This window comes from Topomyia yanbarensis, chromosome 1 (assembly GCF_030247195.1).
Source record: "Topomyia yanbarensis strain Yona2022 chromosome 1, ASM3024719v1, whole genome shotgun sequence".
NCBI classification, from domain to species: domain Eukaryota; kingdom Metazoa; phylum Arthropoda; class Insecta; order Diptera; family Culicidae; genus Topomyia; species Topomyia yanbarensis.
The window spans coordinates 40892658-40910611 of record NC_080670.1 but is presented as its reverse complement, the minus strand read 5'-3'; the positions used below and the strand labels follow the sequence as shown (position 1 = coordinate 40910611).

The following is a 17954-nucleotide window of genomic DNA, read 5'->3' as shown; positions in this document are numbered from 1 at the left end:
GCTGTCTAAAAATATATAAATTGTTAATCTATATTGTCAATTTCGGCAGATAATTCAAAAAAACTGCAAAAAACGCCATTTTTACACATTCAAACATTCATATCTTGGAAACTAAACATCAGAATCAAAAACAAATTAATAGCGTTCATACTGTTTTTTAGTTCTTTCATTTAAAATTGGTTTGGATAAGATCGGTTCAGCCATTGCTGAGAAACACGAATGAGAATTTGTCCGTTACATACACACACACACAGACACACACACACACACAGACATTGTCCCAAATCGTCGAGCTGAGTCGATTGGTATATAAGACTCGGCCCTCCGGGCCTCGGAAAAAATCTTGAAAGTTTGAGCGAATTCTATACATTTCTTTTATAAGAAATGTAAAAACAGGAAACTAAATAACTCAAAGGATGAACAACTTAATGTATCAAGCAAGGTACTGAGTTAACTGTTGAAAATTGATTAGCAAAACAAAGAGATGTGTATAAAGCACAACCAACCCACAACTTATGCTTTGATGAAGTCCAATTGAAGAACGGCAGGAAAAAGTACAAGGAGTGCTTTTATGGGTTAGGCACGAAAGTTAATCTTTTAAAACCCTGCAATAAAAACAGATATTTTCCGATCTCAACTAACAGACTCGACTGGTATAAAATGTCGAATGTCAAAATGGTTGCAAAACCTTCTATATGAGCAAAACATAAAGAAAAAGCTCTCGTAGTTACCCGGAGAAATATGAGAAAAAGAATTGCATTTTTTTAAATAATTGCTCCAATAAATTTTGAGTTTGTCTGCCACAATACAACTTCTCTTCAAAGCCTCTTCAAACATTCCCTGACCTTCGCCTAATTTTTAATATTTTGCAATCTAAACATAGGAAAATATTGTTAAAAGGTTGCATTGATATATGAAAATTGATTGGATTGTTCTCTGTATAGCCAAAACATTAAAAACATTCCTTTTATTCACCCAATTAAATAAAAAAAAATCCTGCTGTGTCTTGTTCATGAAAGATGCTTGCATTTTCAATAGTCCTAATTATCTTTCCCTTATTTCTGGCATTAAAAACACAATAGATAGGAACTGTTGGTAATTACCCCTCGAACGAGCCTGTGGAAAAAGAACTCTCGCAAACATCGTTATCCACCAGTCAGATTCATGCGGCCAATTGGAATTCCGGTCATGTTCAACGATTCCGCGAACGACCTGTTTGAATTCTATCGATGAAGCCATGAGCTCATCCCTTTCCATCGCCTGGCTCCTGCTGGGACAGCATTTTCTTCCCGTCAGTTACTTTTTTATTTCGGCAAACAATCACCTTCTGAAGCAGTGCGAAACGGCCGTTTGCTAAAGACGCCCAGCCCCCCACCACAAGGAGGCCTCTGTCTGGTTGATATCTCGAGGGTATTTGTTTGCATTGGACTGTGCGCCGTAGGTATGCCTATAGGACCAAGAACGAAGACTGGGAGCGAGAATAAATACATTCCGGTCACGCCCTGCTCTGGTTACATTGGTGCGTGACGGCAGGCGGGGGAGTGTAAGAAAATGGAAATTTTCCGAAGCACGCCGCTTTGATATAAAGAAGTGCCGCGCGTGTGTGACGAAATCTGCAAAACAGTAGTTTATGGAAGTATGATGTAATGTTTGTCGGGAGCACACGGTATTATTTAGCGGTTATTATCCTGTCTGCACGACGTTGATTGCGTAATAAAATGCAAATTATTCGTGAAATAATGTTGAATTAATTGCGTTTCGTGTGGATCCTATACCTCGTGGGTGGGTAAATTTATTACATATTTAGCTTCCACTCCCTCCCGAATCAATATGGTACACCTGCATGCACGGAAACAGCGTAGTTCACGTGGCCAACACAGTATGCTTCTCGTATCGAAACTATAGAAACGAAATCTAGAAAATAGCCAAACAAACAAATCTTAGATTGCCAGTACATAGACACATTCAAACGGCACCTCTTCTCGTAAAGGTGTTTTTCTATTATTCAATCTCGTTTAAATTACATTGCCATAGGTTGAGAATGAAATCAAAACAAAGCAATATTCACTGCTAGGTCTTTGTTCTACCTTGATACTGAAGATAATATGCCATATGCTCCCCCTTGTTCGTTCACCAAAGGGACCAAGAGATAGCAAAAAAGCGAATTCCCATCTGCTTACACAGCTTGTTTTTTTTTTGCAGATCTATGGCGGTGTTGTGGAGTTATCGTTTTGTGGAATGCCTAGACTATTGAGAGATAATCTTCTTGGAAATATCACATTTTTATTATTGCATGAAAAAAGATAAGACTACTGATAGTGTGATTCCACAATAGATGGGTACGCAATGCCAGAGACATAACCGAAGTGAAGTAGAATACACTTAGGCTGTTAGTTCGAATGCTATAATTGTTCTATCTTCTGCATGGTTGCATTAAAATCAGCTATTTCGGTATTTCTGGTGAAAATTCGGATATAGTGGTACACGTACATTGGAATCAAAAATATTCAAATATAGCCTTTCTTTAAGATTATATAATGAATCAAGCATAAGCAGGGCCGTAGCGTGGTTTTCTGTCGTCCTTTGCGGAGTGTCAGCTTTGAGCCCCCGTAAAACCCCCGTATGCCGTCTAAATGATATTGAACTTTTGCGCGGGGTTGAGAAGAAACTTTCATTTTAAAGGCCCAAAGGTTTTTTTTTTATTTTGAAGACTTTGTAATAAACATGTTAAAAAAATTTCGTTAGAATCTATTGGTTCATTTGGGAGATATCAACGTTCAAAGTCGACATGATTTTATTAGTTGGCGGCCAGGATTGCAAGAGAACAGCCTGATCGATTTTGAAAATATTTATGGTAAATGAAATGAAATTTCAAGCTCTTCAATGAACATATACAAATAGAAAAGAATCAATTTTTCGCTAGAAAACAACGGACGTTCCATGAACATCGACAAGTTTGCACCTGTGTACAAAAATTTCGTGCACGCGTTCAACCTCAAACATGCTTCATCTCGATTTACAGTTTCGCCTCGAATATCGAACGATATACAAACTCTAGTTCAAACATCCGTGTACGTACACCGGGTGCGTACACGAGAACGATTCGCTCAAGGCGAAAAAAGTGAACGCTAGTGATGATGAGAGTGAGAAACAGAAAACTGATGCCACGAACCACAACGTGTACGCACATCCCGTATAAATAAATATACCCAAAATTTGCCGATGCAAAAAAAAGACATTACATCCTTTCCAACATATTTTGAATTCGAATCATGCCTTGTTCTCATCATAAAGCAGATTTACCCACCGCATTATACCAACACAACTCAATATGTGACGAAATAAATTGATTGAGAATACACGTTTCAATATACACTCTTAGAAAAACTGAAAATTACATTTGACGTAAACAACGCAGCGACGTATTCTTCTGTCCGATAATAGGATTTTACATGCTATGAAATGTACAATTGAATATTGTGACTCTTTAGATGTAAAACTCAGACTGAATGACCTAGAAAAAGCCGAGCAGCTCACATTTTTACATGTAATAATATGTAAATTTATGTGAATTGGGACGCTACTTTTATGTGCATCTGGTAAGACGTAAAGTTACATGATTTTTTTTGCTGTGTAGTCTATCTGCATATAAAAGTGTTAGTTGGTTTTGCTTGCTGAGGCTTTGCCCAAATAAGTGTTCTATTCTCTCTCTGAAAACTGTTTGTTTCCTGAAGCTGCCTCCAAATGCCAATAGCACTAGCTGCGCTTCAAATGTTCAATAAACTGTACAACACTGTTTAAAAGTTGGCTTCAAAAGTAATTACAGTCGTGATTCGCTGGTTAGGCCACAGCCTTGTCCAACTAACGAATTTGATTCGCTAGTTGGACCGACTGACAAATGTCAAAAACTCTCCAAAGGAGATGTTGGCAGTGTAAATGCATTTATTCACATCTCTAAATATTGTCAGATTGATTGTCAAAGTTAATTTGACATGAGATTTTGGCGTTCAGATGCTTTTTAGTTGGACAATGGTCCAACTAGCGGAGGTCCAACTAAAAAGTGGTTCAGTTAAAAAATGTCCAACCAGCGAATCACGACTGTATTAACAATATATGAGAAATCACGCTGTCTCGCTTCTTCTCCACAAAATTCAAACGCTTTTATCACCTGAGTACCAGTTAAGCACTTCAAAATGAAGTTGGTTTGCATTTGATAAGTTTTAGGTCGAGTTAACAACATTGGCTCGCAGCAATGTGAACGTCATTTTTGGCAGCTGGCATTTTTGGCAGCTAGCCGAGCCAGGAAACCAGCTTATGTTCAATGCAGTATATATAGGCGTGGCACAACACACGGTTTGCTAGTGTTGGCAACCAAAAATATGTAAACAATCCTGAAGCACAACGGGTCCACGTCATAGCGTTCACACGATTCAATGGGAGCGGAACGCACGGTATGACGAAAGCAAGTCGATTTATTCTGTGATCACTCACACCACTCATGTAATATTCAATACCAAAGTGCCATCTTCGCCATACCTGTGTTTACACATTGGCTTTTGTTGGCTTCACTCATTTTTCAAAGAAACGTCAGAACATTCACCCCCTTTTGTGGATTCTACACATGTACGTACACCTCTTTGGTCTTTGTACGACTTCTGTCTTCTTACACAGTGACGCTTTTTCGTCTGCGAACAGCTCATATGGAAGATCCGCTGTCATTTGACGGATTGAGAAAAAGCAAATAAAAACGCAACATTTTTGAGCAGCCTTTCATGAGCCAAAATTTTGTTCAAAATGTATGAAGTTTATCATTTTCAGCGTTACGTACTCTTTGTGTCTATAAATACAACCTCAATCGATGTTTGAATTGACAAGCAATATATTTGCGATTACGTAAACAAGCCTTGAAAGTAGTTATTCCACAGCGGTTGTTGATTGACAACACTTTTGACTGGAACTTTTCTAAATGAAAAGTATGTTCCTGTATGCTCCACTCATGATTTCAAGAAAGTTCATTGCGTAGTGTTCTGGAATCGTTAGAAAAAAATACACCCATTACGTTGAAATAATCGCTATAATTGGGGATTTAAAAACTGAAAAATCCAACATATTCCTCAAAATTGTGTTCGCTTGTTCTTCTACAGCTTTGTCTATAGACCTGTGTTCTGTATTAGATCAGTTTCTGCGCTTCAAAGTCTGTGCAATAAAGATAAATTTGAATAAATGGCAGCTCTGGACGTCTTCCAAATGCATGTAGTTGAAGAGGTTATGACTACAGACACTTTATACACAGACTTGCGGAAACAAAAACAGCATAACTAGCAACCATGAATGTAAACTGGCACCACGGAAAATCCCATAAGCTTTGCATGAGCTTCCTTTAATACTTCCCCTCTCAAAACAATCATGCTTGCAGGGATGCCATTATGTCAGATTTATCTGGCACAGCCAGAATTTTGTGCAGCTTCCAGACAAAAAGACAAACCTCTGATTTTGCCATATTTTTAAATTATAGAAGTGTTTGCACACACATTTTGAAAATTTGGGGCATATTTTCCCAAATTTAACAAAAATCGATTGATAACCCGCATAAATGTCTACCATATGTCAACCATTGAATCAAACGTTGAAAAACTATTTTCAATATGGTTCGTTCAACAATAGATTAACCATTGCCTAGTATATCATCGAACGTAACCAGTGTCGTTTTTCCCATGCTCGACCACCATACATACAACCAATGGGGGTTGTTTTCCATATACATTTGGACAACATACCATTCAAGGACTATAGATTATGGTGACATGCATATTTTAGATCTAGCGATGCATATAATATTAGGCGGAGAAAATTTGTTTCTCCCCCTCACATTTCAAATTCTATCGATTGATGAAATTTTATTTTGTTACACGCCATCTTCTGAAGAGAGCTTCGTTGAAACTAGACGGACTGTGGCTTTATCCGATTCATCTATCGCCGCAATCTTGTAAGACGAGGATTTTTGATCATGTTAATCTACAGGTTTTTGGAACTGCGTAAACAGATATACAATGTATTATACAAATCTCCAATATAGTATACGCGGAAGATATTGGAAATGGTAACTAAATAAGTATGGTAGTATAATTGAATTATAATGATGGAATGTATCAGTAGTATTCCCTATATGGTGAGAATTATATGAATAGTTAGCAAATGGTTCCGAAGTTTTCTGGAATGGCAAGGACGTGAGTTCAAATCTGTCCTTTATTTTTCATTAATCGTGAAATCATCCAAGTGTTTATATACGACTTTTATCCACTCATTGTTATCTGATAACATGGTTGGGTGGATTAAGTATCCGTTAGTTATCTGCCCGTATGGTGCTCATTTTTCAATGCCAGCAGTCTTTTTTATCTAACGTATATTGGTCACCAATATACTTACATCGCTAATACATAGGCATACATACGTTTTTTTCTGTTTCTTGCATTACATGCAAGCAGAGTTAAAAATAATCGAAGCTCTTTTTTGACGGCTGAAAATGAACCTGACGCGACTCGCGGTGAATAGAAAAAATATTCACTCAAATATCCATCCTTATTCATTCAGTTGAATATCGTACAATATATTCATTTTACTAATTATCTTGAAAAATGTTTTCAAATGCCGGTAAAGCATATGAAACAACAATCATCATCGCTTACATTGTGCCAGGGCCTACTTTGATGCATTTGATTCGTTGCTGCACGGTCGCTTCGTGTAATAATCGGAGACGAATGAAAATCTGCATGGATGAATGGGCGGTTTGTTCGTTTGACGTTTTCAGTAGCGTCACTGAATATTGAAAATGAATGCGGCTGAATATGATCAATTTTCATTCAATGAATTTGAATATTTTTAACTCTGCATGCAAGGAAGCTTCTTGCAATTTTCGCACATTACCAAAACGCTTGCAATTTTTGCTCGTATTTATTGCATTAATGTAAGTGAATCTTACCGGGTACGTTTTGGGTGTATGTTCGGGGTTGGGAATTGAAACCGATTAGGCTACGAAGTGGCAATAGATATACCAACTACGCTATTCCTGTCCCCAACTTTAATTATTATATCGGGGTTTTGAAGAACGATTTGCTTCCTTTCTTCAAGAAAAATACAGGAATGCACCATTCTTCTTCCAACAAGATTTTGCACCATCTCAACAAGCAAAATCGACACAAACTTAATGTGAGCTCAATTTTTCGAATTTTTTATCGCAATGGCCTGTCTCTTCGTCTAATAGGAATTATCTGCATGAAGCTTGCATATACTAGTCAGAACCAGATAAAAAAGGTAAATTAGTGGCAAATGCCGTAAAAATTACTTTTAACGTATTTGAAAACTCTTATAAGAAACGTATTTAAATGCTTTATTGTGCAACTTTCTAAATGTAACAAGTTACATTCCCAACCTCTTCGAAACTTCTACTTACTTAGCCCCAACATCTACGGAATGTGGTCCTAAAATGTACAATTCTAAAATCGACTCATACTCGATGACTTTATCTTCAAGAACAACACAAAACACTGCTTGGGAAATCTGTATTATTGTGCAACATGAGGCTACACCATGTCGCCATTCACCTCTGATACAGAACTCCTATTCCTTATCTCCCCGCGTGCCAACTGGGATACAACGGTTGGGGTTGGAGCTTGACTTAGTTTCGTTTCGACTGAAAGTTATAATGTTTTGAAGAACCATTCGCTTGCACTGTTGCCTTCAACAATATTCTCTACACTGCATATACGGGCTTCGTGCGAACTCGTTTTTTTTTTTCAGATTTTATATCTGCGGGAGATTTGCCTGCCGCTTTTCTTGTTATGAGTCCTCTAGACTATTCATGACCAAAATAAAATAAAATGCAATGTAACAATGTATATTTGTAGCTCTTTGAACTTCAAAACTCTTACTTATTCAGTTCCAACATGTACGGCAACTGGCGCTGGTACAATTCCAAAATCGACTCATATTCGATGACTTTATCTTTCAGAACAACACGAACCATTTTATTATGCATACCATTGTGAAACATTTAAAAGTCAGTTGCGTAATTGAATGACAATAATGCACCTACTGCTTAAAAGCCTAATAAAACTTGTTCCACACTGAGAAGTACAAAAAAGTAACCAAAAATAATCGCCCGCAGTTCCCAAACTGGCCGCCTGTTGAATGATTCTTTGGACGTTGTCCAATCTGGAAGCATCCCTCTTCATAAAGACTATATACACTTACCTTTCGAAAAGCCTTCCGAAAGTTTTCCGACAGAAACGCGTACAGCAGCGGGTTGATACAGGAACTTGTGTACGCTAGCACGTGAGAAATGATTTGCAGCGATATCTTGAAGTACGAATCCGACACAAACACACCCACACTCTTCAGCACCAGTATGACCTGAAAGTAGAGTATGAAAAGGAGGAAGAAAAAAAAAGCAATTCTAATAAACAGCACAACCAAGATTGCTTGTTCAACAAGTGTAAGTAATTACAATGTATACCCCGCAACCCTTCCGCCGTTTGTGTCGGCTTCTTGGCTGAGTTGCTTATCTGAAAAACCTTCACAAAGGATTCCAGCTAACGGTGCCCGACAAAGCACGCGTTAATATGCCAATGCCGCCGCACCGCCTGATATATTATCCTACCAACCAAGCAGCGATTTTCATCTCGATGGTGTGCAGGCTAATCCTTCTGGTTTTGTTGCTAACGGAAAATTTATCGCACACCCTTGGGTCATGTTTGCGTTCACGGTTCAACGGGCGCAACATATTAATAAACAGTAGGTGGCGTGTGGGCGGGGCGATAATTATCAACAAAATTGAACCTCGGGGCGGGTAACATTTGCAAGCGCAGAGCATACCAGCTAGTATCTTTTTTTTTTTTTCAAATGGGCGTTATGCTGACGTAGTACTGAAAAAATGACTACGGATTGAAATCATTTTCACCAGCGTTTCGAAAGTGATCATGTGAGACTGACTGAGACTTACAGTATGTAGAAAAAAGTTTATCCACCCCCGTAGTAAAATCAGTATTTGTTCAATAAATTTTACAAGCACAGAAATTTATTCAGATTGTCACAAAAAATTCTTAGACAGGACAAAAATACAAATAGTTCTTTAATGAATTTGATGAACTAGTGCATAAACAATAAAACATGCCAATAAAATCAAACTTTAAATAATTTTGTCAACAATGTTGAACCAATACTGATTTTACGACGGTGATGGACAAACTTTTTTTACACACTATAATTAAAAAGTTGCACGTTTTAGGGAAATCACTTCTTTTTTCGTCCTGATGGGGTCATTCGTCGACACCATCGAAAAGGGTATTAAGGAGCTTCGAGGTTTCGCTTAGCCAGTATATTATGAGAGGATTATGCAATTGATGGAGGCGTGTGGTACAATGTAACACCGAATGTGGACTGCTAGAGATTCCATCAACTCGTACGAATATGAACCAGCGAATAGTTACTAAAAAGGACACCCGTATTTTGAAACGTTGTACAAATATATTTGATTCGCATTTATGAAATTAAATTCGTGATAACTGTAAGCTAAACACATGGAGATTTTAATTTTGAAGAGTTTTTTCAATAATTGAATTTAGCAACACCCACTCATGCTTAACAAACTGGTACCCCCGATAAGAATATCTTGATTGCCTCTCCAATTCAAAGAATATTGGATAATTAACATAAAAAATTATTCGGGAAATGACGCGGCTATTTCACGAGCGCCTCAAAACCACACCTTCACTCGCTATCACTTGCCTCCCAGCTGAGCAAACTCTACATGCTGCTGCCAAATTGTCGAGCGGAAAGCGACATGCGAATGCAATTACAATAAGAAACAAATTTGCAATTCAATCTCTATTAAATTTCTCCCGCAACCGGGCTACCCCGACAAATAATTCACTCCGTCACCCATTCAATTTCGTTCGTAATTTTATCGCATTCAAATTTTCAACCAACTGCTGATTCTGTCAGGATAGTGGGTATTCCAATCAATGCCTGGTGTTATTCCTAAGCATAAAATATTCACAAAATGTTGGCTCTACATCAAGCTTCTTCCGTTTGAGGAGTTGGCGTGGGTAGGTGCTGAAGCAAGTACCGGAGTTTCTGGGGGTTCTCCAAATGTCTTACGAATTCGCCAGTCCCCAGATGTGGACAGAATAGTTGGTCTAACTGGTCAACGCTTTGATGTGGCTTTCATAAAATTTCAAAAATATCAAACAGAATTTTTGATGCAAGAAAACAAATCACTTCCATGTGACCCCTTGATTCGATGAGGAAAGCTGGAAGTACAGCGAGTTCGGCGAAATTTTCAACATACACGCCTACACACACCTGCTATCGGATTCCCTTTTTCTGATACCTAAATCTTATTTTATCGCAACCACACTTGGCTGGGTGTTTATTTTACTTTATTTTTAAGAAACCCGAACGGTTGGAATCGCTAACTTGGTAAACAATCATACTTCCGAGAAATAGCAACTGGTAAGAGGAAGGATGTTCGGGACTTTTCTGGCACATGGCAAAAATCATCTCCTCCTTTTGAGCGAACGTTTGACATTTTTATATTATTTCAAAACGTTTCATCATTACGCATAATGGTTCCACGCCATCCGAAAATTTAACCAACGATGACATAATGCGACAAAACTGCTTTATTAACACACTTTAGCCGAATGGTTCGTGAAAAATAATTTTTAATGTAGAAAGAACCAATTGAGATGGAATGAACAGTAAGACGGTGGAAATAGTACAGTAACTATTTATATTATTTCCACTGTTCTTAGGCACGTTTAAATATTTTATATGTTGATGGTAGAATCAGCGTACCGGAAGGAAAAGCGAGACCATCATGATAGTTTCTCATGGAATCTTACATCGATGCATATAAATACGCTATTCCAAGCTTTATCTGCAAGGCGGAATGTACGGTGGAGAAGAAAGGGGTTCTCTGTGAGCAGCAAATTGATACGAAACCAAATACTAACGAAGTTTCTTCGTTTGTGAGTGTGAGTCATCGATTTTTTGACGTAGGACTGTGCCTTTCTCAATCATGAACACGAGAATGTTTGCGTTGTTTATATTCATTAAAAGCTTTCAAATGCATAAATTACATTTTATTATTATACATATGCAATGAAAAATATACAAGAAAAGAAATCATTATTCGAGTTCTAAAATTTTGTAAAAGAAAAAAAACAGCCATGGTAATATTGAACTGAAAAACCTGTTTTAATCCACCTAGCGGTGCAATTGTGCCTTTCTCATTTCTCTAAACTATGGCACGGAGGCTTTTTATGTTCAACATAATTGTGGAAATGTCCATTACATTCTTAGTACACTTTGCACTTATACACAATGGCTTGCCAGCCACGAACTTGATGAGCTACGTGTCGACGGTGAAACACTTGAAAAAAAATATCGTACTTCATTAGCCTAATCAGCATTAGAGCAATGTTATCTGCTTGCTAACTTATTTTGTCAAGCGGGGGTGGGTATGTGAGGAGGGCGAAAGTCCCATGAACGAACGACTCCCCAGCTTAAATTGGTATGCTTTGTGGTATAGTGGTGGTTTAAAGATGATGGAGTTGAAGGGGAGGGGTATGAGGGGTGGTGGTCTGAGGTGATTTAAGGAGATTTTTAAGGGAGAGGAGTGAACAGTAGAGGGGGGGGGGGGGTGTAACCCCTCTCCTTAAACCATCAACTACGCCTCTGTTGAAATCCAGAAACCTTATGCGAGTCAAAAAAAAAATTGGCCGGGATTAGGTTGACGTTTTTCAGTGTGTGTGTGTGTGTGTGTGTGTGTGTGTGTTAACCTTCCTATCTCCCACTAGCTGGTAGTGTTTTACAGAAAAAAGATGTTTGCATGTATTTAAACATTCATGCAAATAACTTGGTTCACGGATTTAAGAAGGTGTTAGCTCAATTGACTTTCCGGTGACCCATTTCGGGTACAGTGCCAGACATGTTCCGAGGTCATCGTTCCATCAACTAGCCCCGCCTTACTGTAATGTTTGTATCAATTGGATTGTAACATTACAGTAAGACTTTCGATTCCATTTAAGCAGGAAATCGACGCGTATTTAGTATATTGGTTCAATTTGTATATATAACATAACACATGTGTACTAGAAAACTTACCAGTTTTTGCAGTTTTCTACCTTCATTTCTATCTCCCATTTATGTCCCCTTTGACTCTCATCCACATTTCTTGAATTCCTGCTTATTTAAGAAAGAAAAGGGGAAATAATAAAAAAGAACCGATGGACTCCGTGTTTTCCTCAGCGCTTCCGTTTCTCCTAGTCTGGTGTCACTGCCTGTTGGACTTGTGTAAGTTGTTCCATTGGAGATCTCCAAGGAGCTGTAATTGGAGGAAGATCTGACTTCTATCCAGAAGTATCAGTTTTTCACATTAATAGATTATATGTGTACACTACAAAACAATCCCGTGTATAATGCAACCATTTTTTGAACATTTATATAAACACATAAACACATACACATATATACACACATGTATACATAAAACCGATTTAATCCACCCATCAGTGGGATGAGACACCTCTCATACATATAACTGTTGTATTATTCATTAAATTGCCAAACGCACGCAAAGCTGGCAAGCAACTATATGTGAGACAAGCACAGCCTCGAGTCTTGCACGTATAACACGTATAATAAACAGAATAAATTAAAAAACAATAACAAAACAAACCAAAAATCAAAACAATTATGAAGCAAAAAAAAGTTATTCATAAAATGGATAGAATGATTCATATAAATCAAATTAATAAAACAAATCAAATTAGCTCAAATGAAAATCAGACAATATTAAAAAAGTTATGAAATTAAGAGAGTAAACTAAATTGTTTCAAGCTAACTGTCATCCAATAACTAAAAGAACTGACTAAACCGAATTAATAAAATGAAGAAACTGAACAATATATGAACTGGGAAAAACTTACAATTTAATAAAATGATTAAACAAATGAAACAAACAACATGATTAAAACAATAAAAAAAATTATTGAATTAATAAGATAAATAATATGAATAATGTGGATAACACTAACCGCCATGTTTGAAAAATGCAAAAACAACCAAGTCCATTGCAGCCGCCAGAAAATTTGTCGTCTAAGTATTGAAATTACCTTTAAATCGCATTCGCAAATAGCATTTGTTCCTAGGGGCAATTAGCACAGGCGAGTTGATTCAAACGTCAAACCATTCAAATGGCCTGACGATCTTCGTCCGCATTTTTTTGACCGGGTACTGACTCCATTCAGATATCCGAACCGGTTCCGGAATGAGTTTAACTGGGAATCAGTGAAATCGTTGCATCAACTAGTCAAGTTCAGATGGCGCTGTCGATGCTAAGTGGGAACATTTTTTTGGTAGCTCGCTCGAGTCGCGCACATACATAGTAAAATAATTGTGATGTGACGATAAAATCACTACGTCAAATTACACTATTCCAACGATATTTTTGCCTACCAACACATAACGCAACAGGAGAAACGACCTACCGAGCGATTAACTTCGATTTCCTATTAAATATACTATATTTCACTGCAAAATTTTGTAAACTATGGGAGGAACGCAAAATCACTTCCAAGAGATTCGGCAGTGCTGCCTAGGTTGACGTTTTTCAGAGTGATTGCATAACCCTTCTATATTAGAAAGGCAAAAATGTGCCAAAATCCAAAAAAGTGAATCGTCGTCAAAATTTTTTTCGAGTTTGCATCACATCTCGACGTTTTATGCACCTTGAAGACATTTAGCATCAAAAATAAAAATTCTATTCTTAATTTTTCCTATAGTTTATATGAGAAATTTCTGTGTGGCCGCACTCTTAAACCCGTAATTCCGGAACCAGATTTCCGATCGATCCAAAATTCAATAGCAGCCGATGGGAAGGTGGCACCTTTCATTTGAGACTAAGTTTGGGCAAATCGGTCCAGCCATCTCTGAGAAAAATGAGTGACATTATTTGACACATACGCACATACATACACACACATACATACTTTTTCCGATCTCGACGAACTGAGTCGAATGGGATATGACACTCGGCTCCCCGGGCCGGGATTAGGTTGACGTTTTTCAGAGTGATTGCATAACCTTTCTATATGAGAAAGGCAAAAATGTGCAAAATCCAAAAAAGTGAATCTTTTTTTCGTGTTTGCATCAAATCTCGACGTTTCATGCACCTTGAATACATTTAGCATCAAAAATAAAAATTCTTATTTTTATTTTTCCTATAGCTTTTATGAGAAATTTCTGTGTGGCCGCACTCTGAAACCCGTAATTCCGGAACCAGAATTCCGATCGATCCAAAATTCAATAGCAGCCGATGGGAAGGTTGCACCTTTCATTTGAGACTAAGTTTGGGCAAATCGGTCCAGCCATCTCTGAGAAAAATGAGTGACATTATTTGACACATACGCACATACATACACACACATACATACTTTTTCCGATCTCGACGAACTGAGTCGAATGGGATATGACACTCGGCTCCCCGGGCCGGGATTAGGTTGACGTTTTTCAGAGTGATTGCATAACCTTTCTATATAAGAAAGGCAAAAAGGTGCGAAATCGGCAAAGTCCCAAAAAGTCGATTTTTATAAAAAAAATTTCGTGATAACATAAAATCTTGACGTTTCATGCATTTTAAAGATGTTTGGCATTTTTTTTGAGTACCGGCTTACATGGGAATTTCATATGTGACCGGACGGTTCAGTGTATATTTCCGGAACCATATAAGCGATCCGTGCGAAATTTAACAGACATCTGTGGGGATAATATAGCTATCATTTGGGACTAAGTGTGTGAAAATCGGCCTAACCATTTCCGAGAAACTGATATGAGTTTGCTAGTTTTGAAAGATGGCCGCTTTTCCCGGGCACTTCCGGAACCGTCTATGGTGGTCAATGTAGACAACGAAAGTTTGTTTGGCCGTCGGTGACCTAGAACTGCAAATTTAAGTTATTTGAGAGACAATTTAGCGAAATTTTTACCTTTTTTGCTTTCATCGGAGTATCGGTTTGAATCACAATTTGCTATGTGATCGCACGCCACAACCCGTAACTCCGGAACCGGAAGCCGGTTCGGGATAAAATTTAATACCCATTTACGGGGACGCAACATCTTTCATTTTCATTTCATTTTTTTTAGACTAAGTTTGGTTGATTCGGTCTAGCCATCTCCGAGAAACCGATGTGACTGTTATTGTGAATTTGGATACCTCGAAGCAGTTGTGGTCACATTTTGGAAAAATTTTCACCATTATACATTAGGGTGTCCCAAAATGACATCATGTTAAAAAAGTCATCGGGCTCACTTCTTAAATGAAAGGTTAGGGTATTAGGACCACTTTCTTCTTCGGAGTGAGTTTGCTAAAACGCTTCCTACTGGTGGCGACTTTTGATTTTTTGAAAAATGGGCCGATTTTGGATAAAATTTTAAATTTATGCCTATTGAAGTGGACCTGAACTGTCTTAGATTTTTTTCAGCATTTTTTTATTTTTCTGGAGATCCAAACGGAGAAGTTTGGTTAGTTAGTTTGTACAAATTTGGAATTATAAGAGCGGCAGGGCCATTAAAACTTAGTAAAAAGTGAAAGTTTTGGTGTTTTTCAGTATTTTTTCTTTAAAACTGGGTATCTACAAAATTTTAAAAGTACAGAAAACACTTTATATAGTTGAGCCAAATTCAGGGGCGTAATTTTGCTGAAGAAAGTGTATAGCTATGGCTAATGGGGTATGAGTTATTTAAGTTTTTGGTAGATAACCTTTGACATTTTTAGCAATTTATCAAAAATAATTCTGTTCCAAAAAGTAAATCAGTTCAAATGTGCTTTGACCACACATTGTTTTTCGAAAAATAGAAGGAAAATTATGAATAATGACGTTTTCTGTACGTCTTTAGTATGTCAGGACGAGGTTTAATGAGCAACTGATGACTTTTTTGTAACTTAAATTATAAAAATAATAACTTTGCTAATGACGCCAAGTCTCTAATTATTTTTTGAAGAGTTAATTCTCCATAATTACTTCTAGGAGGCATCTTCAACAAAACGATTGTGTCAGAAGATGCGCTGTATTCTGTTGTAAAACTTTTTCGAGGATATTTGCCACAAATTTGACTATTTCGGAATTATGTGATCTAAACAGTAAATATCAGTTTTTCAGCACTCACCTCACTCTTCTGCATTTTTCTCCATTTCAAAGTTCCTAACATGAAAATAAGACTTTATATACAAAATGTAAGTACGTTAATGGTCGTCAAACGGTGGGATAACAAAATTCTCACAAGTTTGCTATCTCATGCCTCCACGCGAGTCTAAGTCTATTGATGACATTTGGTCCTTAGACCGGCGACGACTGGGTGCTATCAGCCTTCTGCCGATAGTAGCAGAATGAGAGGGTGCGAACAGATCTAGTCGAGAAAACATTGCCGTAAAAATGAATAGTTGATCGGAAATTAGCCCCAATACGAATAATCTGACTAGTATCTATGATCACGGGTCAATACGTATTGAAAATTCGCCGCGTCTGTTTTTATGAACCTAATTTCAAACTCCGTTATTGATAACAGGTTAACAATCCTCTATATTTCCCTTCAGTGTTCGTTATTATCGCTCGTATACTTGTATTCCACAAATCTGATATGGTAAATAAGAAATACTTTCCTTGATTTATAACATCTCGCGCTATTTTTGCCTGTATAATGTGTCACTCTAGCTTGTCACTCTAGCCTGTATAATGTGTCACTCGGTAGTTTTCAAGCCAATAAATATATCGTAGAGAAGAAGTAGCGAATTCTGTCCAAATACTGTTGCAATAAATAGTGATTCGGCCCATTACGCAGATAAGATTAGCTTTTCTAGGCAATACTCCCACGGTCGGCCGAGTGGAGTTCAAATTGCTTTTATTTAGGGAACATAGTATACTCTCGGTAGCCGGCTGCCCAGAGTTTAAAAAAACCAAAAACTAAACAAGATCTCTTTTTCGAGTGATCGTGCACTCGAAGACTAACTAAACAACTACGTAATAAAATATGCTTTACAGGTCGCATCACTTGCTTGGAGCGAATCCTAGACCTGATACCCTTCCAAACTACCAACTCCGCGACACCTATGGAAGAGTCTGATGAATCGTCGTCCTTCCGTTAAGTAGGTGGAGCATCAACACTTCCTGTCTACCTTATCCTTTATCCTTCCCCGTGAACGATGGGGGCGGCCGGCAATGATGGCTATCATGCTGTTGAGGATTTAATATGGGTCGAATTGGTATGAATTCCTACTTACCATTTCCTAAGCAACTCTTATTAGATAATCAGCAGTTATACATGATGAAGTCAGTGTGCAATCCGCCAAAATCATCGTCACAACGCAACGCAACGCAACGCAAAATGTAAGTACGTTAATCAATTCAGCCTTCAAATATACGCCATAACTTGCCATTAACTCGACATATTTGTTTAATTTTAGTGATTTTCAAACCCGCTAGGTGGCTATTAATATAGAAAATATTTAAAAAAAAATCGTCAAATGCTCATAAAAACCGATTCTGATGTACTAGAGACAAGCGAAAAACGCCATTTTTCATCATTTTCCTTCTATTTTCCGAAAAATAATATGCGGACTAAGCCCACTTAAGTTGTTTTATTTTGTAGAACAGTGTTATTTTTTATGAATATCATAAAATGTCAAAAGGTTATTTAACAAAAACGTAAATAACTTATACCCCATTGGCCGTAGCTATACACTTTCTTCAGCAAAATTACGCCCCTGAATTCGGCTCAACTATATTAAGTGTTTTCTGTACATTTAAAATTTTGTAGATACCCAGTTTTGAAGAAAAAATACTGAAAAACACCAAAAATTTCACTTTTTACTAAGTTTTAATGGCCATGCCGCTCTTATA

General features: G+C 37.5%; 1 protein-coding gene across 2 annotated transcripts in view; it reads right to left on the bottom strand.

Annotated features, from left to right (window-relative positions):
* Positions 1 to 17954, bottom strand: part of LOC131677443 (allatostatin-A receptor-like) — a 288093-nt gene that overhangs the window by 119019 nt on the left and 151120 nt on the right. For both annotated transcript variants that reach the window (XM_058957276.1, XM_058957275.1), the window contains exon 3: positions 8251 to 8409. In XM_058957276.1, coding sequence (XP_058813259.1) covers positions 8251 to 8409 — 159 coding nt within the window. The remainder of the gene's footprint in view (positions 1 to 8250; positions 8410 to 17954) is intronic.